The sequence below is a fragment of the Myotis brandtii genome, unplaced genomic scaffold, assembly GCF_000412655.1.
Source record: "Myotis brandtii unplaced genomic scaffold, ASM41265v1 scaffold148, whole genome shotgun sequence".
Taxonomy (NCBI): Eukaryota; Metazoa; Chordata; class Mammalia; order Chiroptera; family Vespertilionidae; genus Myotis; species Myotis brandtii.
In genome coordinates, this window is record NW_005355347.1 from 135,339 (window position 1) to 154,909 (window position 19,571).

The following is a 19,571-nucleotide window of genomic DNA, read 5'->3' on the forward strand; positions in this document are numbered from 1 at the left end:
GGGGGAGCCGGAGGGGCCGCCTGCCGGGTTGCCCCTGCAATGGCATGCGAGGACTACTAGGAAGTGGTTGCAAGATGACAGCTCCCCCGTGAGGACCAGAGAGGTGATGAGTGTGCGCCCAATTGCCTCTGAGCCACTGTGTCCCCAATGCAAGCGTGAGGGAACAGTGAGGGAACCGGACCGACCCTTCCAGGGCAGCCTTGGAGAATGAAAATCCCTACCCCCAAGCTCAGCCCGCAGGGCAACTGAAACACGATCCAGGTTAACATTCAGAATTAGGGGATTAACTGACCCTGGATTTGGAGACACGGATTCGAGTTGTTGAAGGAACACATCAAAGGTCCTGGCTAACATTTGGACTTGGGACAGGTAATCATCGGACTGTACTGCAAAAGGACATGGTTTCAAATGGCTTCACAAAACCTCCCCGAAACGCCAGGATAGCAGAGGGAAGCAATGGCTGCCCAAGGAGGGTTCTGGATGAAGTGCCGGTGCCCTGAATTCCCAGCCACGGCCTGAGCTCAGTCCTGGCAGGAGGTCCTGGACCCTTGCCTTTCGCAGGGTTTCCCCTCTATGCATAGAGTCTCCGGGGCCTGGGAATTTGAATGGGGGAATTGCATCTTTATTTTCACTAGCCTGTAACTGAAACGTAGCATTTCCTAATATTAGAAAGGCAGCCAGCCAACCACACCATAGCGACTTTGTCACCAATAACCACCAAGCACAGATATTTTCCTATCATGGGAGTTGTTTCAGATTTCTCAAAGTATCTTATTGGCTTGTCACTTTTTAAAGATTAAAGTAGTTAAGCCCTCTGCTAGTTATTTAATGAAGTAATTTAAAAGGCATATATATTACTACGTTGCAAAGTTGTTTTTAATGTTGTCTTGATGAAGACATTTTAATGTAACGGCTTCTTTTATTACCTTGCCTGTTAAAAACATTCCTTTTGAGGAAGACTGCACAGCATCCTCAGACTGAGGAAGGAGTCCAAGGCCCGCCAAAGAGTTTACGAATCCTTCTGAGGGACGGAGGGCCTCCCAAAGCCACCTTCTCCCGGGGGTCCCGGATGCGGCCCCTGCCACGTTTCAAAGGACTATTTGTGAACACGCTGTTCCCTTCGCTGGGTAACTTTGGGCTTCCTGAGCCAAAATGGTTCCTTTTCTTGGAGGACTCACAAGGCAATAATTGAAACATTGCTGGAAAAAGCTTCTGTTGGTGTGTAAAACACAATCCATTTGTAATTTTAAAAAACCTTGCCATGTCAGATGAGAGGCCATCCTATTGCAAGCCTGGAACTTTGGGCCTGTAGCTTTTGGAAAACTACAGAGAAGCATTTTTTTAGTTAGTACACATCGCACCCAACTTCTGAACCAGTTTTCAAAGAGTGTGGAGGTGCAGTGATCAAGTTCCAGTCCTGGACACCATGACTCTCTCCTTGTAAATGCTCCACTCTGTCTTACCTCTCCCTCCTCCACCCACCCGCCTCCCTCCCTCTGTATGTGCCCCTCACTTCCCCTCTGCCCCCTCCCCTTCTGCCCCAGAATGCCTCTGACCTGTACCAGCTGGGGGTAACCTCTGCTCAGGGGTATTTTGTCTCTACTGGGGCCATACACAATCGAGTCCTGTGAAAAGGAGAGGAGTCGGCAGGAGGCTGGGACAAGCTGGGCTATTCTGGATCTGTGTCCCTTAAAGCCTTCTTACTCTCCTTAACTCATTCCCGCTCCATTCAAGCCAGCCAGAGGGTCAGGCTTTAGCCGGCACTAAAACCCGTTGGGCACAGATTCTCTGACATTGTTGGGAAAGAATTAAGGCATCAGCCGGGGACGGCTAATATTTCTTGCCTCATTTTATTGCTGAACAGCGGGACTGTAAAGTCTGAACACTGCAGCACTATGGCCCCCTTTCATGTAGCCGAGATGATGGGATAAAAATGTGTTTGGTGAAGCAATTCAGATTACCACCGGGTCACATCCTTGCTGGCTCCCAGCACGGCCTGCAAATAGCATTGCTAAGATGGGAAACAATTGCTGTGCAATTTCAGCTCATGCAGAACAGCTCGTGGAAATGAGGCTAATTGTGGAGCTTGCCAGTGAGAATGTTTTGTTTTTAATAGCTTGAGCTGCAGCTCAAAATAAAAGTTGAGATGGCAGACTCAACTTGTGGATTCAAGTCCTGAGAGCTGTGATTTCTGACAGCTTCCTCCTAAAATTACCTCAGTCCCAGGAGTATCAGAAACTAGTCTTACCGGGTGTTGAGGTCTTGAACTTGCCAATTGCGGTGGAGAGTGCACTCTCCAGGGAGGTGAGAGGTTTTGGGGGGCCCTCAGTTTTCCAGGACTCTCTGCTGCACACTCTGGGATAGCAGGGGTTCCTTAAGCTCAGAAAACCCAGAGGAAGGAGTACAGAGCTAGTCACGAAGTTCTACGCCGGAGGAAAGGAGAAGGCCAACTCTGGACAGTTCTGACAAGCACCTTCATTTGCTTTCATCTGGAACCTTTTCCCAAGTTACACAACCTGGGATGTTCCAGAACAGTTGTTTTATGCTATTGTCCAGCTAATTTGTTGGAGAGTTGGTTTGTGCCTCTGATTAGCTCTGTCACCCTGCTCAGCCCCATCACTTTTTGGAGCCCCAGTGGCCTCCTGTCTAAATGAAAAGGTTGGCCCCCGGGCTCTCTTTCAGCTCCCACACTCTAGGCCTGGGTCTGTGGCCTCATATCAACCTGTTCTTGAAGTGAGAGGGGCTACATGATCCTTCGGAGCAAATTGGGACTGGGTTCGTGTCCCTCTTTTCACCAGCACACCTCGCTGTATGGCCTCAAGCAAGATATGTGCCTTCTCTGCACCTCAGTTTCTTCAACTCTAAAGTGGGGACAAGAGTTCCATATTATGAGGCTCGTTGATAAGGTTTAACATGAGATGGGACTAAATAGCACGGCTCCTGTTTTAGCCTATTTAATGTGAACCCAGACTCCAGGTCTGATGGAGGTGCAGCCTGCTCATTCCTTGCTCTGCAGATAAAATGCATTTCTTAGCACACAGTGCCAGGAGCTGGAAAAAAAAAAAGGAAAAGGAAAGAGAAGGTTTCCCTGATTAGGAAGTCATAGACTTCTGCCAATGAGCCTTAGTATTGGTACTGTAGGTCCCTGTGGTACGGAGGGGGATTCACATAGCTCTTCGTCTAGTTTTCCAAAGTTCATGGCCATTAGGACAAAAGAAATGCCAGAGATCCCTGTTCGCATTTGGGGAATGGGTTGTGAAAAAGCGGCCGGAGGTTTGCTGGGGTGCGAGAGGCAGAATCCCAGGGCCCCCAGGCCTCTGGGCCCAAGTGTAATAAATCTGCGAAATAACAAGCACAAAGGACTTTATAATCAATGACAGATTGTATTTTTGCTCCGGCAATATCCATTCGTGGAGTTACCGTTTTATAGGGAAATAACTACCCACTTTGTGACTCCTTCTCAGCCCAAGTTCTCTTTCTTAAAATTGGGAGAAATTTCGAGAATCTAAGTCAGCTCCCTGGAGGACTGTGGCAGGAGAAGGCCTGACTTCCCCTGGGCGGAACCCAGCTCTCCCGCTACTTCCTGGGGTGGCTCGGGCCATTCATTTCTGTTTTGCTAAAATACTCGTGACATGTGAATAAACCAGGATTACAGAACATTGTCTCAGTCAGAAATCTGAGCCAGCATGGGCTCTGGTTTGATGAAATATGGTGCTCTCTGAGCAAACATGGGAATTGGTATTACTTCTCCTTCAAGTGGAACAGTGGGACTATTTAGAACTGGTGCATGAATGCTGCACTGTGGGGAGTGACAATTTGAAGGGAGCCGACTCGGGGGAGGGGACAGTGGTGGGTGTGAGTTGGCCAGACCAAGCCAGTTAGGAGACTTCTGTGGGAGAGGCAGCCAAAAGGGGCACTCAGGGATTGAGACCCCTTAGGGGCTGCACAGTCTCCTTACAACCCCAAAATAATCTTATCAAAACCTTTGCAGGAGGAGCAAAGCCTCGAGTCTTTGTCCTGGCATTTAAGACCTTGTCATCTGGCCTGCCAGTCTCAGCCTGTCTCCTCAGTCTCCCCGTGCAGTCCTCTTGTGCCCCAGAACTCAGAGAGCCCACCTGCTCTCAGCACACATCCCGTGCCTCCTGTGGCTTTCCTACAGACCTGCTGGGTGCACACCCAGTTTCCCTTCCAGGCCCCAGGCCCCAGGCTCTCATTCTCCAGTGGCCAGGACAGTTGTCTGTGGCTGGCTGGCTCACAGCTGCATCCCTCCCCAAGAATTGCCTCAAAGGGACGGCCCCAATGCAGTGACGAGGCCCTGAAGGGTGCCAAGGCCTGGCCTTTTACCCCACGGCAAGACAGCCCTGCAGGGCCCGCTGGCTCCAGGACGCCCCGGGGGCTCTGCTGAAACCCCTGCTGCAGCTTCATCACTTCACCTCCTCCCCGTGACAGTCTGGTTCCCACCAGCACTCTCCCACACATCTCTGCATGCTCAATTCTATCCCCGTGCATGTTTCTAGGACACCTGACCGAGGACTGTCGGGGTGATGTGAGAAAGTGGGCTCCACGGTGGGAGCTGAGGCATCTCCCGCCCAGGGGCAAAGAGGACTCGATTCCTGGGGTAACTGGAGCCAGGACGGCCCTTGGCATGTGCAGTGGTGAAGTGGAGGGTTTAATACTCACATTTTAAAGGCTCAGGAGAGTGCTGATTAGAAAGACAATGGAAGTGCTGGCTCTTGCTGAGTGAGATGGGTTCATGGGAGGCTGATAATGAAAGGTTGAGGGTGATTAGTCACTAGTGGAAGGCAAAGTGTACAAATCAGAGAGCCTTCTTGGCCGCATATAAACAAGCCCTCATCTCTTACAGCAGCTGCAGTTGGGCCAGGACTTAGACATGAAGGTAGCAGAGTTCCAGTGACGGCTGGATTTCTCAGCCTCAGGAAGTTTGCCATGCCAAAGCCAGCCCCTATTGAAGAGGAGTCCGGCCCTAAGACTTGGGATGGGAGCATCTTGGTTGATGCACTTGAGACCTTAAAACCTGACACCTGCTTGCGTGCTTTGGGCCGTAGGAAGTGGCCCATGTCCCTCCCTGCCACTTGGCTTCAGGATGGCGCAAACAACACGTCTCTCTCATGATCTACTCACCATCACTTTGGCACCACATCACCCAGCCAGGGAAGACCCTTGGGGTGTGACCAAGGGGCCAGGTGGTACAGTTGGATGAGGGAGAGTTTGTCAATGCAGAAGCACTTTCCCACCAGGCAGCATGTACACCGGGATGCGGGTCTAATATGTTTATAGGTTGGCATTTGGAGCTTGAAAAAAGTGGTGGCCTGCACTATGTGGAATTTCAATGCCAAAATCGCTGAGATGAATGATGGAGGAACGAATTAAAGGTGAAAACAGTGGAAACAGTACATAAGGCCAGGACACCACGCACCTGTCTGTGCTGTGGGAGACTCAGAGTGACAAGCAATTCAGTGGCGTCATGAAAGCTCAGTGATGCTGTTCCCTGCAGGTCAGGCCCAGGGTAGGAAATGCGCTTACTGAACTGCGATTCCTAGCAGAAATGGGAGGAAAGGAACGGTCTACCTTCGTCTGATCTGCAGCTGCCAGTGAGGCCTCGAGTGCTGCGCCGTGCTCCGACTCCCTGCTGTAACCCTGGCACCAGCATAGCCAAGACATGAGTAGGCGTGGTGGGCAGAGTCTAAGATGGCACCCAGGACCTCACTCCTGTGTGCGTGTCTGTATAATGCCCCACTTGAGTGAGGCGGGGCCTTTGAAAATGATGCACGTCATTCCCGTAAGTAGCTTACATTGCCTGGCAAAGGGGAAGGGATCTTGCATGTGTAATGAAGGCCCGGATCAGTTGGTTTTGAGATAATCAAAGGGGAGATTCTCCTGAGTGGGCCTGACTTAGGTGTAGGCCGTTGAAAGAAGGCCTGGCCCTTCCTGAAGTGGGTGCCTCCTGCTGGCCTTGGAAGCCAGCGGGGAGCAAGGCCCTCAGACCTCAGACCACAGGAGCTGGGAATCGGCCCTTGAGCTCAAGGACTGCGGCCTGGCCTGGCTGTGCGGCAGCCTGGGAGGCCCGGACTGGAGGAGCCAGCTAAGCCACACAGACGTGACTGCTGGAAGTCGGGTGATAATAAGAGTAAGTGTTGCTATTTTAAGCCACTACATGTGTGGAACCATGTTACGCAGCAATAGCAAACCCACACAGCAGCCTCAGGAACAGCGGCTGAATGAGCGTGCAGGCTCGGTGAGTCTGTGCTCCTCAGCTTCGGTCTGTCCCCAGAGGGGAGGCTTCCCGGAGGGGGAGGGGTGAGCAGGGGAAGCCAGCGTCTGCAGGAGCCCGTGAGTGGCCCCCCGACCTCACATGGTACAGACGAGGAACAGGCCCCAACAGAGCATCACCCTGATCTTTTAGGAAGGGGTTCCCCGGCCCGCCTCCGAGCCTGGCCCCTCAGCTGCACTGTTGGGCGCTGGCCAGTGCACCCGGTCCATGACCAGGTCATTCCCTGGGAGACTCACAGTCATGTCTCTTTTCTGACCCCCTGCCCACCTCCTCACAAGGTCCGAGCTGGGGGTGGAGTGGACCTGCTGCTCCTTGCACACAGCCTCTGGCCCAGGGCAGAGTGCCTGCCCTCACTGCCCAGCCGGCCCTTCATCCTAGACCTCTGACTTGAGCACCCTGAAAGGCCTGGCCTCTCCACCACGCTATCCCGCCTCTGACCCTGAGTCCTGGACCTTCCCAGGCACCTGCGAGTCCTGCACCTGTTTCCCAGACCCCAGCTCCAGGCCCAGGCCATTGGCTTCCTGACTCCACCAGCCCCACCCAACACCTCTTCTCTGTTCCTGCACCTGGTCCCTCACACCGTCTCGACCATCCTCCAGCTCCACCTCTGCCAGGCTTCCCTTCCCGCGGTGCATAACATGCAGAACATGGCATCTACACCCCTGAGGGAACCGAGCCCCACAGTCTACACTTGTTTTGTCTGCTCAGCAGGGCTTCTCCCCTTTCCTGGAAGCAGCACGCTTCTTCCTGTGGAGGAGGGCTGCCCACCCCCCCCAACCACACAGGTGCTCATTGGGGCTGCCTGCCAGAGGGGCTGCTCTCTGGCCGCACCAGAGGTTGGGTTTATGACCCAGCCTGTCCTGGTTACAGTGCACCCCAGGGAGGAATCCCACGCTCATCAGTCCCAGTTTTCTAGGAGTTTTCTAAGCAGATTTGGTGGGGAAAGCCCCATTCTTTAGGTTGCTCAAGAGGAATGATATAAGGCCAGACCCAGCTGCTGCCAGGTAACACAGAGAGACCCATCTCTCACAGAAGCAACCTGAGCCAGCTGAGGAGGAGGGAGGCACAGAGATGAAGACATGAGGGAAGGTATGTATTAGTTAGTTATTGCTATGTAACAAATTGCCCCCAAACTTACAGCAGCTTAAAATAATATACACTTATCTCATAGTCCCAGGGTCAGTAATCGGAACGTGACTTAGTTCAGGTCTTTCTCAAAGCCGCAGTCAAGGTGCTGGTAGGACCACAGCCATCTCAAGGTTCACCTAGGGCAGGATCTGCTTCTAAGATCCCTCTCGAGGTTATTGGCAGGATTCAGTTCCTCGGGGGCTGTTGAGCCTCAGGCCTCAGTTTCTGGAGGGATTCTGAGCTCAAACCTCGGCACTTACTCTTCTTCTCTTTCTGGACGTCTCCATCCATCTCTCAGCCCTCCATCTTCACCCACACGCAGGTCTGCAGCACAGGCCCGTGTTTCCACTGGCTCCTGGAGAGCAAACACCTCCCTGGGCTCATACTGTTCCCTCACCTCCTGCTCCTCCTCTGATGAATAGGACCAGGTATTCAGACTTGAAGCTTCAGGTCATTGCTGGCTCTCCCCCTCTTTAATCACACACCTAAGCTGTTGCCAGTTCTGTAAAGCTTGTCTCCTGAATATATCCCATCTGCCCCTGCTGTGCAGGAATATCTTCTTATCCAGGCACTCATCTTCCTTTGCTACTAGTGCCCATCTGGGTCCTACCTCCTTTACTCCTCTCTCCTCTGGACAGCAGAGTGATCTTCCTAATCCAGAGTTGACCCTGATTATAAGACACTAGTGGCCTGGTGCACAAACTCATGCACATTGAAAGGAAATTAATTAGATGAAATATTTTAATATCACTATTCACCCTTTCTCTATAACAGGAGTGTCAACCAAATTCATGATCGACAATGACAGATCGAAACACATGCGTGCAATTGGCGCCAGCGAGAGCTTTATATGTATAGATAAACTTGCTTAATTAGACCTGCTTTCTGATTTAGCTAAACTTTTTCCAGCCCAATGAAGCACTCCAACTTCTCTTTCAGGTAATTGTCAGCAACACAGCAGTAAATATCAACACAAAGCAGATATTTATTATAGATCACGCAGGGAGAACAAAGGGTAAAATGTTTAACTGCAGCAGTGTTTGACTATATTCTGTGCAGTGAGAAAACCTGAAGTCATTTTCAAGGTCCACCATTTCTTACTTCTTTTCAGTCGGGTCAAGTTTCTAAATTTTCTAAATCTCCGTTTTCCGGCTAATGAAAAGAAAATAAGATTCCACCGAGGATCCTATCTACCTTTCCAGGATTTCTGTGAGGATCAAATGAGATGAGGCACGGGAAAACGCTTCACAGACATTTGGTTACAGTGTGAAATGTTTGCACCTAGCTAGAAAGCAAGTTGTGTACCTGGGCTGAAGAAACTGCAAGGAGGCTAGTCGCTAGGGAGAGAAAGCCAGGCGTTGCTATGTGATGTCATTACCCGGCACCCACAATGACCATTTCCAGGCTGGGCTGGGCTGAGCTGGGCTGTAGGCTGCATTTTGTGCCATGGGGTCTCGCAGTGTCGGCTGCAATTTGGTGGGCTATCACTCTGGGGTGGTGGCAGTGCCTGTGTCCCACTTGGGGGAAGCCAAGTGTTGCTTTGTGGGCACCAGGTCCATGGTGCCATTTCTCATGGCAGCTCCCGTGTTGAGCATCTGCCCCCTGGTGATCAGTGCGCATCATAGTGACCAGTCAGACAGTCGGACACTTAGCATATTAGCCTTTTATATATCTAGAATAGAGGCCCAGTGCATGAAATTCGTGCACTGGTAGGGCCCCTAGTGGCTGCCGGCTGCCAGCTGCTGGCCGGGTACTCTCTCCCTTCCCCTGGATGCCTGCTGTAGCTGCCGGCCAGGGCCTCCCTTCTTTCATCCAGCCCCGCCCCTGCCCCCTGGTTGAACTCCCAGAAGAACTCGGTTTCAAGGGACAATTTGTATACTATGCTTTTATTATATAGGATTATTGACTTCCTGCACTCTTGGTATGAAGACATGAGGGAAGGTATGTTCTCACAAGTTGACCCTGCCAGCCCCACTCCACCCCACTCTTACCTCACCCCCACCACTTGCCTCCTCACCCTCTCCTGCTGACACCTCAGGTTTGCTGCTTGCTTCCTGACTGCTCTTCATTCTCCCAAGCACAGACCTTCTCAACTTTTCTCTCAGCCTGAATATCCTCACCCCACACCCACCTGTCCAGCTTTCTCCCAAATCTCACGATTTTAAGTTTCAGGGTCAACTTCCATCTTGCCCGGAAGCCCCCTCAGAGCTTCCCTTTCCTTCCCGTAGGAGCGAGACTTGCTCAGGAGGGCCCTGTGGAAGTGTTCCTGCCCGCACCACCACACTGGCAGCTCCTGGGAGACAGTGGCCACCTGTGTCTGGTGGAGGAGCTCAGGAAGCAGGGGTCTGCGCCAGATCCATGGGAGTGGGGAAGAGGACCTGGTGTGTGGGGCTGAGGCTTCTCCGACCACTGGCCATTCGCAGCTCTTGCTCCCTGCTGCCCTCTCGCTTCCCCTCTGAGCCCTTGACCACCGGGTTGGAGGGAGGAAAGGTAACAGGCCAGAATGCCCAGCTCTGGGCATCTTGGTAGTTTCCTCCGGTTCTAGAAGAATTTGAGAATCCTCCAGGTTTCCTCAGGCATCTCTGACAGAGGCCAGTTAAGCTAGCACAGCGGAGAAGGGGGATTGAGTGGCCCAGGGGGCAGTGCAGCAGCCTTAGGTCAACGCCCTTTGGGACTTCAGTGCCAATCATTCCCGCCCTTTTCAAAAGAAAAAAGCTTTAATGGTAACTGAGTGTATAATTACTACTTGGCTATTGTAAAAAATGAGAACAACATATACAACTATTCTGGTTCCCATCTGGACTAAAGGTAGGCAGTTTTTTCGGAACAAGGCTGTAGAGGCCATATGACCTCCATTCTGCTGTGAAAATACCTGTAGATAATATGTAACCAAACGGGCAGTGCTGTGTGCCAACACAACTTTATTTACAAAACTAGGCCCATAGGCCGCAGTTGTCAGCTTCTAGGTGAGCATTTCTTCCTGCCTCAGGTGTCAGCTTCATGCCGTCCTTGTGGGAACAGCGAGGGGTGGGTGCAAGGGTGGGGCCAGCTCTGCACCCTGGCCTCCAGCACTGTGGCCAATACGGGAGCAGGGGTGTGGGAGCAGGGGTGGGGCCGGCTCTGCACCCTCGCCTCCTGTACTGTGGCCAATGCGGGGAGGCATGACTTCCTCCCGGTCCACATCCAGACTCCAGGGCAGGACTGTGAGGCCTGGCCCTACCAGAATCCGCACTCTGGGCCAGTCTTGCGGGAGGCCCTCTGACTACTGCCTGTTGGTGGAGAAACGCCATTTCTCAAATGGAGGGCGTGCTCTCTGGGGTATCTAACGTGACCATGTCCAGGATTCTGGATCACCACTAAAATAATTTTTTTAACAACACATTTTTTTCACTTACTGTGTCCCACGGTCTAGTATTTTCTGCTGAGAGTGTAGTCAGTCCCCGACCCTGGCCACCTTTGCAGGCTGTCGTGTGTCCCCCAGGGGGCCCTTGTTAATCCAGAGGAACTCACAATATCGGCCTCCCGGGGCCTCCTTGGTTTCTTGTTGACACTTCCTCTTCTCCACGGCCCTTCTCCATCCCACTTCCCGCCTTCTACAGGTCAGACTGTAGCGGGGACTGGCAGACTCATGTCCAGTCAGATCCTATTATGGACTGAGCTGTGCTAGACCCTTCCTGCTTCTAATCCTGATGGCAGAGACCCCAGACTTCCCACCTGGACCCGGACGGCCCAGCACAGCCCTGGGCTCTCTCCTGGCACAGGCAAGCAGGGCTGTGGATTCAGGCTGGTGGCTGAACCCTTCATCCTTAAAAACCCGGGGGGAGACCCTGCGTCTCTCCTCCTCTGGCTGCCCAGGTGCCCAGCCTGACACCTTGGTCGGCTCGCCTGTCTGCGGTTTCCTCTTGGGCCTTCCTGTCTGCTCCGCCGCCTGCCTTTCTTTCTTCAGCTGCCATGCACACGAGTCTCAGCGTAGCCTCGGTGCGCCCTGTAAGTGTGGCCCCCAGGGAGGCACCACGACCCATGGGAAAGAGCCCACATTGGAATCTGGACCAGGTCTGCCCTGCCTTCATCCGGGAGCAGGGGGAGACCTTGGCACGCTCCATTCCAGGTAGTTCCCCAGGGGCCTGTGAGGAGTGAAGCGATTAAGGTAACATTTACTGCCTTGGCTCGTCCCAGGACTATGGCCAGTCGCCCTGATGGGCCTGCCATCTTCCTGGTTTAGCAGTGAGGGTGCTGCACCCCACCGTCCCGGTAAGCAAACGCTGCAATAAGTGCGATGGGGCCCCCAGTCTGTGGTTACTCTCCCACCCACTGTGCCGGGATGCTGTCCGCACACCTTCACGGCCAGCTCCCAGGCTCCCAGGCTGGCCCGTGGAGGGCAGGTCCTCACGCTGCTGGGTAAGACCACAGGGACTCCCCTGGTACTCTTCTGTGTGCTGGACTCAGCCTTAGCTTTTCCCACCGGCCCGTCCCAGGAGGCTCTGGGCCCTGCTGCCAAACCTAAGTCCTGGCTCCCCCGTTCATGCCGATGCCCCCTCAGGCCTGCCGACCTGAGGTGACCATGTGGATGGAAACCGCCAGCCTGCAGCCACCTTCTGCTCTCACCCCCATCCTGCTGTACTGCCAGGACATTGTGCTACCCACCTGCCTGGCGAGCGCCGTCCACCCCTCCTTCCTCCTCTGCACCCTTTCTTCTCCAAACACCCCGGGAAGAGTAATGTCCAGTGGGCTGGACGTGGGAGCACCGGGTGAGACAGGATGGAGAGAGCTGGACTGAGGATGCTGGACGGCAAGTTGGCATCTTCTATGGACATGGGAGCCACGGGAGCCTGGTCATCAGGGAGGAGCTGCCTCAAGAGGAGTTTGGCCCTGGCCGGTGTGGCTCGGCGGTGTTTCCTCTTCCCACGTCTATGCATTGACCCCTGCACCAAAGGGTTGCTAGAGAGATTCCCAGTCAAGGGCACGTACCTGGGTTGCAGGGTTGTTCCAGGCCCCGGTTGAGGTGTGTGTAGGAGGCAACCAATCGATGAGTCTCTCTCACATCAAAGTTTCTCTCTCTCTGCTTCTCTCCCTTCCACTCCCTTTAAGAACCAATGGGGGAAAAATCCTGGGGTGAGGATTAACAAAGAAAAAGATGAGTTTGGGGGGCTGGCTGGGGAGAAACTAGGCGTAGGGGTCCCAGAGGAAGCCGTGCCTGCTTCCAGGGCAGGCCTCAGGCTGCAGGCCTCAGCACTCCTATGTCCATGGCGCTGCTGAGGCTGTGGGGGCAACACGGACACCGGACACGAGGTCCTCAGCCTCGGCCCTGCCGCCTGCAGCCTGAGCTGAGTGACAGGTTAAATTAGCCAACTGCCCTCATAGCAAACTAGTCGCTGCTCTTTCCCCTGATGTCAGCGCGCCCCGCGGTTCCTGCCTCAGATTCCAGTTCATCAATTACCGTTTACATGGGACAGGATCACCCCATATGAGGCAGCTGGTAATCTACTAGGAGTTTTCCCCTGATTTTCTGCTTTATGAGCATTTGTTTTTATCCAACTCAGAATTCTAGTATTTATTAAACTTGGCTACTTCCGGTAAATTCATCAGATATGGTGTGTCTCGGCACATGTTCCTTTGTGTGGCTTAATGTTTCCTCTCCCCACGTCTGTGCATGATCATGGCCTCGGTCCCTGCTCCTGGGGCGCCCTTGGTGACCAGGGCCCTGAGCCACGGCTGTATTGGTCCCCCAGACCCCCAAGTCAGCCCGCATCAGCCTTAACGCAGAAATACCCGCAGAGGCAGAATCGTTTGGGCTTTGCTGGGAAAAGATATGTGCTTATTTATTGCAGCCATCCTTACAACCCGCTGAGGCTGATGGAAAGGTAAGCGCCGGCAGGGCGTGCGGGGCCTGTCCACGCCTTCCCACGGGCTGCACACCCCTTCCCTCTCCCTCTCACGCCCACCTCCAAAGCGGCTGATATCGTTCTGGGTTCACATGTTTGGATTTTCCTTTTGTCACCAAACATTGGGGCATAGGCGTGTCTTCATATCACAAAACACTTCAAACCCACATTTTAATCAGCTGCATATGTCATTGGTTAGCTTTCGCATAGTTCAGTGAACCAGTTTTCCCTTGTTATTTCAATTTTTCCTATTATAAACAATACCAACAAGAATATCTTTGTGCAATAAATATTTTTCCATATTTCAAATCATTATGGCTTTGGCAAATAACTTGCTATATAACACCAAATAACAGATTTTCAGAAATGAAATTATTTGATCAACATTTACAGAGCTTTTGTGAATATTTTAAACTATCTTAAAAGTGACCTTACTAAGTTTTTTTTTTTAATATATCAAGTTTTAGATTAAAAAAAATCAAGTCTGATTCTTCTGGTACCATTGGTACTTCTAAGCCTGTCATTCTGCTCCAGAGGTTAAATATTCAGTCATAGTTTCTTTCCTTATTGCTGTTTTAGTTCACTTTTGTTAGTCTGTGTTGTAATGCCTGCCTGTTTAGGCTGGGAGCGTTTTCTCTGGCCTGCATGTGAGTGGCAACTCTGATTCCCACCTTATCACTCACCTGAGGCAGGGATGGCCCCACCTCCTCAGCCACCTTTCCTCCTCCTGGTGCAGCGGCGGCTTCCCTCTTCCCTTTGGGCTGTGAGGAAGTATGAGATGCTTGAGGCTCCATGGGGCCCTCCGCAGGGCTGTGCTGTGGAGGAGCAGCCACACCCCTGCCTGGTCTGGCCGTCTTCTCTGTCTTCTCTGCACCCGGGCTCATCTGGGCACCCATAGACCCAGCCAGGTCGCTCACCCCTCATCCTGGGCAGTCACCCTGCCAGAGAGGGACCTGATGGGGAGGACCAGAACACCGACCCCACGTGAGAAGAGGGGAGATGGGAGCAGGTGCCAGAGCACTCTCAGGAGCAGCTGGGGGTTGGGGGGGGGCGGCCCTGCCCTCGCTCTGCCTGCCCACAGCACCCTTTGGAGCCCTGCGCACGGTGGGATTTGGAGACATCACCTCTTCAACATCTATTGCCAGTGTTTCCTGAGGGCCTGGCCTGCACTGCTGGGGCAGGTGGTTCTGGGGATGCAGAAACAGAGGCCAGCTGTGCCCAAAGCTACAAGGACATGGCAGCTTCTAGGGACTGGGGACAAGGTGTGTGTGAGTGTGACGGGGGGCGGGGAGGCACAAGATAGGGATAGAGATGGAGGTGTGAAGCAAGGGGTGAGGGTAGAAGTCTCACTGGGAGACCCTAACTGAGTCTTCCCTGGAAGTACAAGCGGCTGATAAGGTAGGAGGCAAGGGTAACCCTGGACCTTATAGACCTTTTAAACCATCACAGTTGCCAGGGCCACTGAGTTAGGCCACTGGGAGAGAAGGAGGAAACGTGTGGTATCTACTGAAGCAGAGCCGTGGCGTTGAGGGCAGCTCAGAGGATCCAGGGCGGTCCGCATGCACAGGCAGAGGCCCAGGCCCTCTGTGCGGTGGACAGTGTACCAAGCAATGGCTGCAGCAGGACTGGGGTCCTGCCCTGGCAGGGGCTGGGGTTCTGGACAGCAGCTCTCTGCTCTCCGGGGAGGGGTTCTCAGAGGCGCGGTGCGTGATCGGGCAGGGAGAGTGGTTATCCTCAGCAGACAGCAAGTGGTGAAGGACTAGCCTCTGCCTGCCTGACTGCATGACCTTGGATGACCTTCAACTCCGCATCCTGAACATTAATCATCACTCTTTCTGTCCCTCTCACAATGCCAGGTCTCTTCCACCTCAAAGTGAGAGGACAGCCAGGCGCTGTTCAAACCGACCACATGGCCCTGCAGCGCTCCTCTGTGCCCAGGGGCCAGGCACCTGGCAAACTGACTCCCAAACCTCACCATCTGCCTGTCTTGGGGGCCTGCCATGCCTCTCTGGAGCCAGCAGGGGCATCTGTGGGCTAGCAGGCAGCCTCTGTGTGCCTAGTGAGGGTTTGATGGCGTGGCCAGGCAGGTCTGTGTCTGACAGACTGTGGAGAGCTTCTGGCTGGCTCTCTGCTCCCAACTGGCCTCTCCTAAGAGCAGAGGCCACCAGGGCCTCCCAGCAGGCCCACCTGGGGACTGCACTCCCAGCGCAGCCACGGAGCGGGATCATGCCCTCCTCTCTACAGCTTTCCTTCCTGAGATGCTGGTTCCCATTTGCTCAGGAAAGGGCTGGGCTGAGGCCGGCCTAGGGGGTGGAGGTGTTGGTGGGCGGCCCCTAGCTGGGGTCCTCTTGTTGCCTCTTCTTGGGCAGGCAGAGAGCAGCCCCTGGTGTCCGGGGTTGGTGGGAGCTTCAGTCCACAAGCATTCCAGAGCAGGAGGGTGTCCTCAGTCCCTTCAGCCAGGCTCCTCCACCCCTCCCAGTGCCTGTCCTCCACTGGGAGCAAGGGACAGGCAGCGGGGCCTGCGTGGGAGCTGTATTCCCTGCAGGTGGTGCAAGCCACTTCCCGCAGAGTGGGCTCCAGCGGGCAGGAGAGCGGACAGGACAGGGGTCAGGTCTTACTGCGGAGGAGCGGCCTGACGGAGCCGAGGAAGCTCACACAGCAGAATGGCTGCTGGGGGATCCGACCGCGACTGAGGACGGAGGGCAGAGCAGGCTGACCCAGCGAGGAGCCCGCAGGCCCATGCTGCCGTGCGCTGGGACTGAGGCACAGCGTGAACTCAAGTCTGTCTTCCTGAAGTCAAAGCAAAATACAAAACTGAAATCCAGGCTGAGGCACCAACCCTGAAACCTCTGGGGGCAAGATATGCGGGGGGTGTGTGGGGGGACTGGCCAGCTGAGGGACTTCAAAGCTGGTGGTCACATGGGGACCTGGCCACCCCATTAGAAAGTCAGTTCATTTTCCCGTGGGCACCTCAGGAACCCTGCCATCCTCTCTCGGGGAGGGTAAGTGTGGCTGCCAGGCTGGGAAATGGAGGGGGCAGGGGACCCAGGATGTGAAGGTGCATCTGCAGTGCACCGTGTCCCTTTTCAGTAAGACGCCTCTCCTGAGTCAGTGGTAGCGGCTGTCCCTGAATTCAGAGCCTCCTCTCTCCAGCTTCCCCAGAGAGGAAACTGCTCTGAGGGCTCGGGAGGGAGTGCACCCGGCTGTGCCTCGTGGGGAGAGGATGGGAGCTACAACCGTCCTTACTCAGTTTTCACAAAACTTCTGTGCTCAGCCAACCCTCACCCCACCTTCGTAGCTCCGGAGACCTCCAATTCTAGAGCCTTCCCGGGGTCTTATTGGGATCAGTCAGCTAACTTCTGCCAGTCTTCCTTCCTGTAAGTTTAACCTCCAACTTTATTTCCACAAATTCTATTAACATCTCTAATCTTCTGTCATTTCTTTTTCTTTTTTCTCTTATAGTTTTATGACTCTCAATTTTTTTTTTTTGGCCATTTTACTGGAATCTTGGGGAATAAGTAGACACAATGACACAAATTTTACCCACTATGTTTGATTGAAGTCAACACCCCACTATTTCTTGGGCCTCAACTTTCTCTCTAATGTGGGAATGATGGCATCACGGTCAAAGGGGCTGCTGGCAGCAGCCAGCTCGGGGAGGCCAGGAGGCCTGCAGGTTTGGATCCTGGCCACCTCAGCTGACTAGGTTAAGGTTGACCATGTCCTTCAAGCTTTCTGAGCTTCAGTTTCCCTGAAGTAAAATGGAGATGTCGATATTGCCCCTTTCCAATCCACCAGGCATATGGCAGATGCTCATTTTCTCTGCTTTCCTTCCCCAAGGAACACGTCCCCTGGGATTCTCAGCACCCCCTTAGGGAGGCTTGTCACATGGTTCAGTCATGGCACTGTGACCCCGCTGAGTACCCACGGAGTCTGCTGAGGGCTCATCTGGGCAAGGTCTCTCCCAGCTGTTCACCCCCTTGCTCAGGGGTGGAGGCAGAGTCCAGACACATCTAAATTCTGGGGCCATCAGGAGCTTTTAGTCAGAAGGCGGGCTTGTTTCCATACTGAAACACATTAGTCTGAGCACATGGAGGACAGGAGCGAGGAAAAGGATCTCCTTTCTTTCATGTCATGAAGTAGGAGGGGTGGTGTAGGAGGCCAATGGCTAGCAACTTATGACAAAGCTTTCAGGGAGAAAGTAGGAGTCCTTTGATCTCTGGGGAGCCAGGGATTCTAGAAAGACTCCACCAACCAGAGATAGTGATGTGTGATATTCCAAACATTCACTGGGTAATTTCCTGGCTTGACTGCATTCATCTTAGGTCACCAAGATGCCAATGGTGGGATGGATGTTAGATCTGGTTCTGCCAGTAATTTGGGCCAGCCACTTCCTCTCTCACCCAGACTCAGTTCCTACCTGCAAGAGAGCAAGTGCACAGCACGTAGGCTCCTCACCTACACAGCTTTAGACTTCTGGCCCACGTGGTCCCAGCCTCTGTCAAAGTCTTCAGTTGTCTTATTTAGAAACATTTGAATCTTCTTGTTGCTCAGGTGAGATGTTTGTAGCTTATTGCTTTGCTGATGATTCCCTTTTTAATTTTTTTTATCCTCACCAAAGGATATGTTTTTATTGACTTTAGAGAGGGAGCTGGGTGGAGAGAGAAAGAGAAAAGCATCAATGTGAGAGAGAAACATCGACCGGTTGCCTCCTGTATACTCCCCAACCAAAGATCAAACCCACAACCTAGGTATGCGCCCTGATTGGGATTCGAACCTGCAACCTTTTGGTGTGCAGGATGATGCTCCAACCAACTGAGCCACCTGGCCAGGGCTACTGATGGTTCTTAATTCCTCAAGTGACAGATGCTCTTTGGGGACCATGACCCTATTTCTGCACAAGCCTGTAGGGTCCGGAATCACACCAACTCCAAAACAAAAACATCCTCCTTTGGTGGGATAACAGGAAAACAACAGTGGTGATGAAGAAACAGCAAGACGTGGGGCAAGTCCTGCCACATGTGAGTCATCTCATCACTCGTTGGGCATGAAGAAGGTCAGTCCAGAGGGTCTCTGGGCCAGTAAATGCGACACATGTGGTAACTATCTCTTTGTCCTGGGGCCAGACACAGGGGAATCATGAGGAAAGCTTTCATTTTGTGACCATCAGTGTGAGGAGAGGAGACAGTTAAGAGTCAGGACTCTGAGAATGCTCGGTCAGTCCACTCCCTGGGTTCATCAATGCGTGGGTTCCGTCAGGGGCCCAGGAGGACAAACACCCTCCCCTGCAGCTCCGGGGGACCGAGCCTGCCCTCTGGAGGACAGCCAGGTTTCCCTGTAGGCACTCCTGTGGGGGCGGAGTCACGTGAAACTAACCAGTGGCTGCATCGTGGAACCAGCACCTTCATCCTCATGCAACTTTCTGGGTTGTAAGTGTTCAAATCCCATCGAGTCCAATCAACACAGAGCCACCTCCATTGAAAGCTTTCTTTCTGTCACCACCCAGGGGGCAGCTTCGGAGGCATGGAAGGGCAGCACTTTGCTTTAAACCTGAAGTTAATTTGTAAAACATCAAAATAATTGTCAAACATATTCATTCCTCAGAGGCAGTTTGAAAAACACCGAAAAGAAAATTAATCCCATGCCTATCACACAATGTTATCTGCGGTTTTGACACCTTGTAAACTTGGCTTTTCCTGTGCACATTTTTGTCCTTTTAAAAATATATATTTTTTTATTGATTTCATAGAGGAAGGGAGACGGAGAGCGATAGAAACATCAATGATGAGAGAGAATCATTGATTGACTTCCTTCTGCATGCCCCACACTGGGGATCAAGCCTGCAACCTGGGCATGCGCCCTGACTGGGAATCGAACTGTGACCTCCTGGTTCATAGGTTGACGCTCAACCACTGAGCCACACCAGCCGGTCAGGCCATGGTTGTCCTTTTACATAGTTGTTAGAGAGTTGTACACTTTCATATCATGATTTTATATCTTTTACTGGGAAACAAACATGCCCATGTGATTACACATTTTTCCTAAATATCATAAGTAGTACATTGGTTAATTAGCCAATCCTCTGTTGTTAGTTAATTAGTCCATTTTAACTTTGGCCACTATAGATAGTAGCACAATGACCATACTGTGATGGTTTATTTATTTTTTTTAAATCTGGGATCAATTCTTTTTGTTTGTTTGTTTAATTCTCACCCAAGGACATGCTTAGAGAGAAGGGAGAGAGAGAAACATTGGTGTGAGAGACAAAT

General features: G+C 52.8%; 1 protein-coding gene across 1 annotated transcript in view; it reads right to left on the minus strand.

Annotated features, from left to right (window-relative positions):
* GDF10 (growth differentiation factor 10) overlaps window positions 1-19,571 on the minus strand; it is a 43,769-nt gene that overhangs the window by 10,841 nt on the left and 13,357 nt on the right. The window contains exon 2 of the mRNA XM_014535672.1: window positions 2,249-2,355. Within this exon, the coding sequence (XP_014391158.1) occupies window positions 2,249-2,355 (107 nt within the window). The remainder of the gene's footprint in view (window positions 1-2,248; window positions 2,356-19,571) is intronic.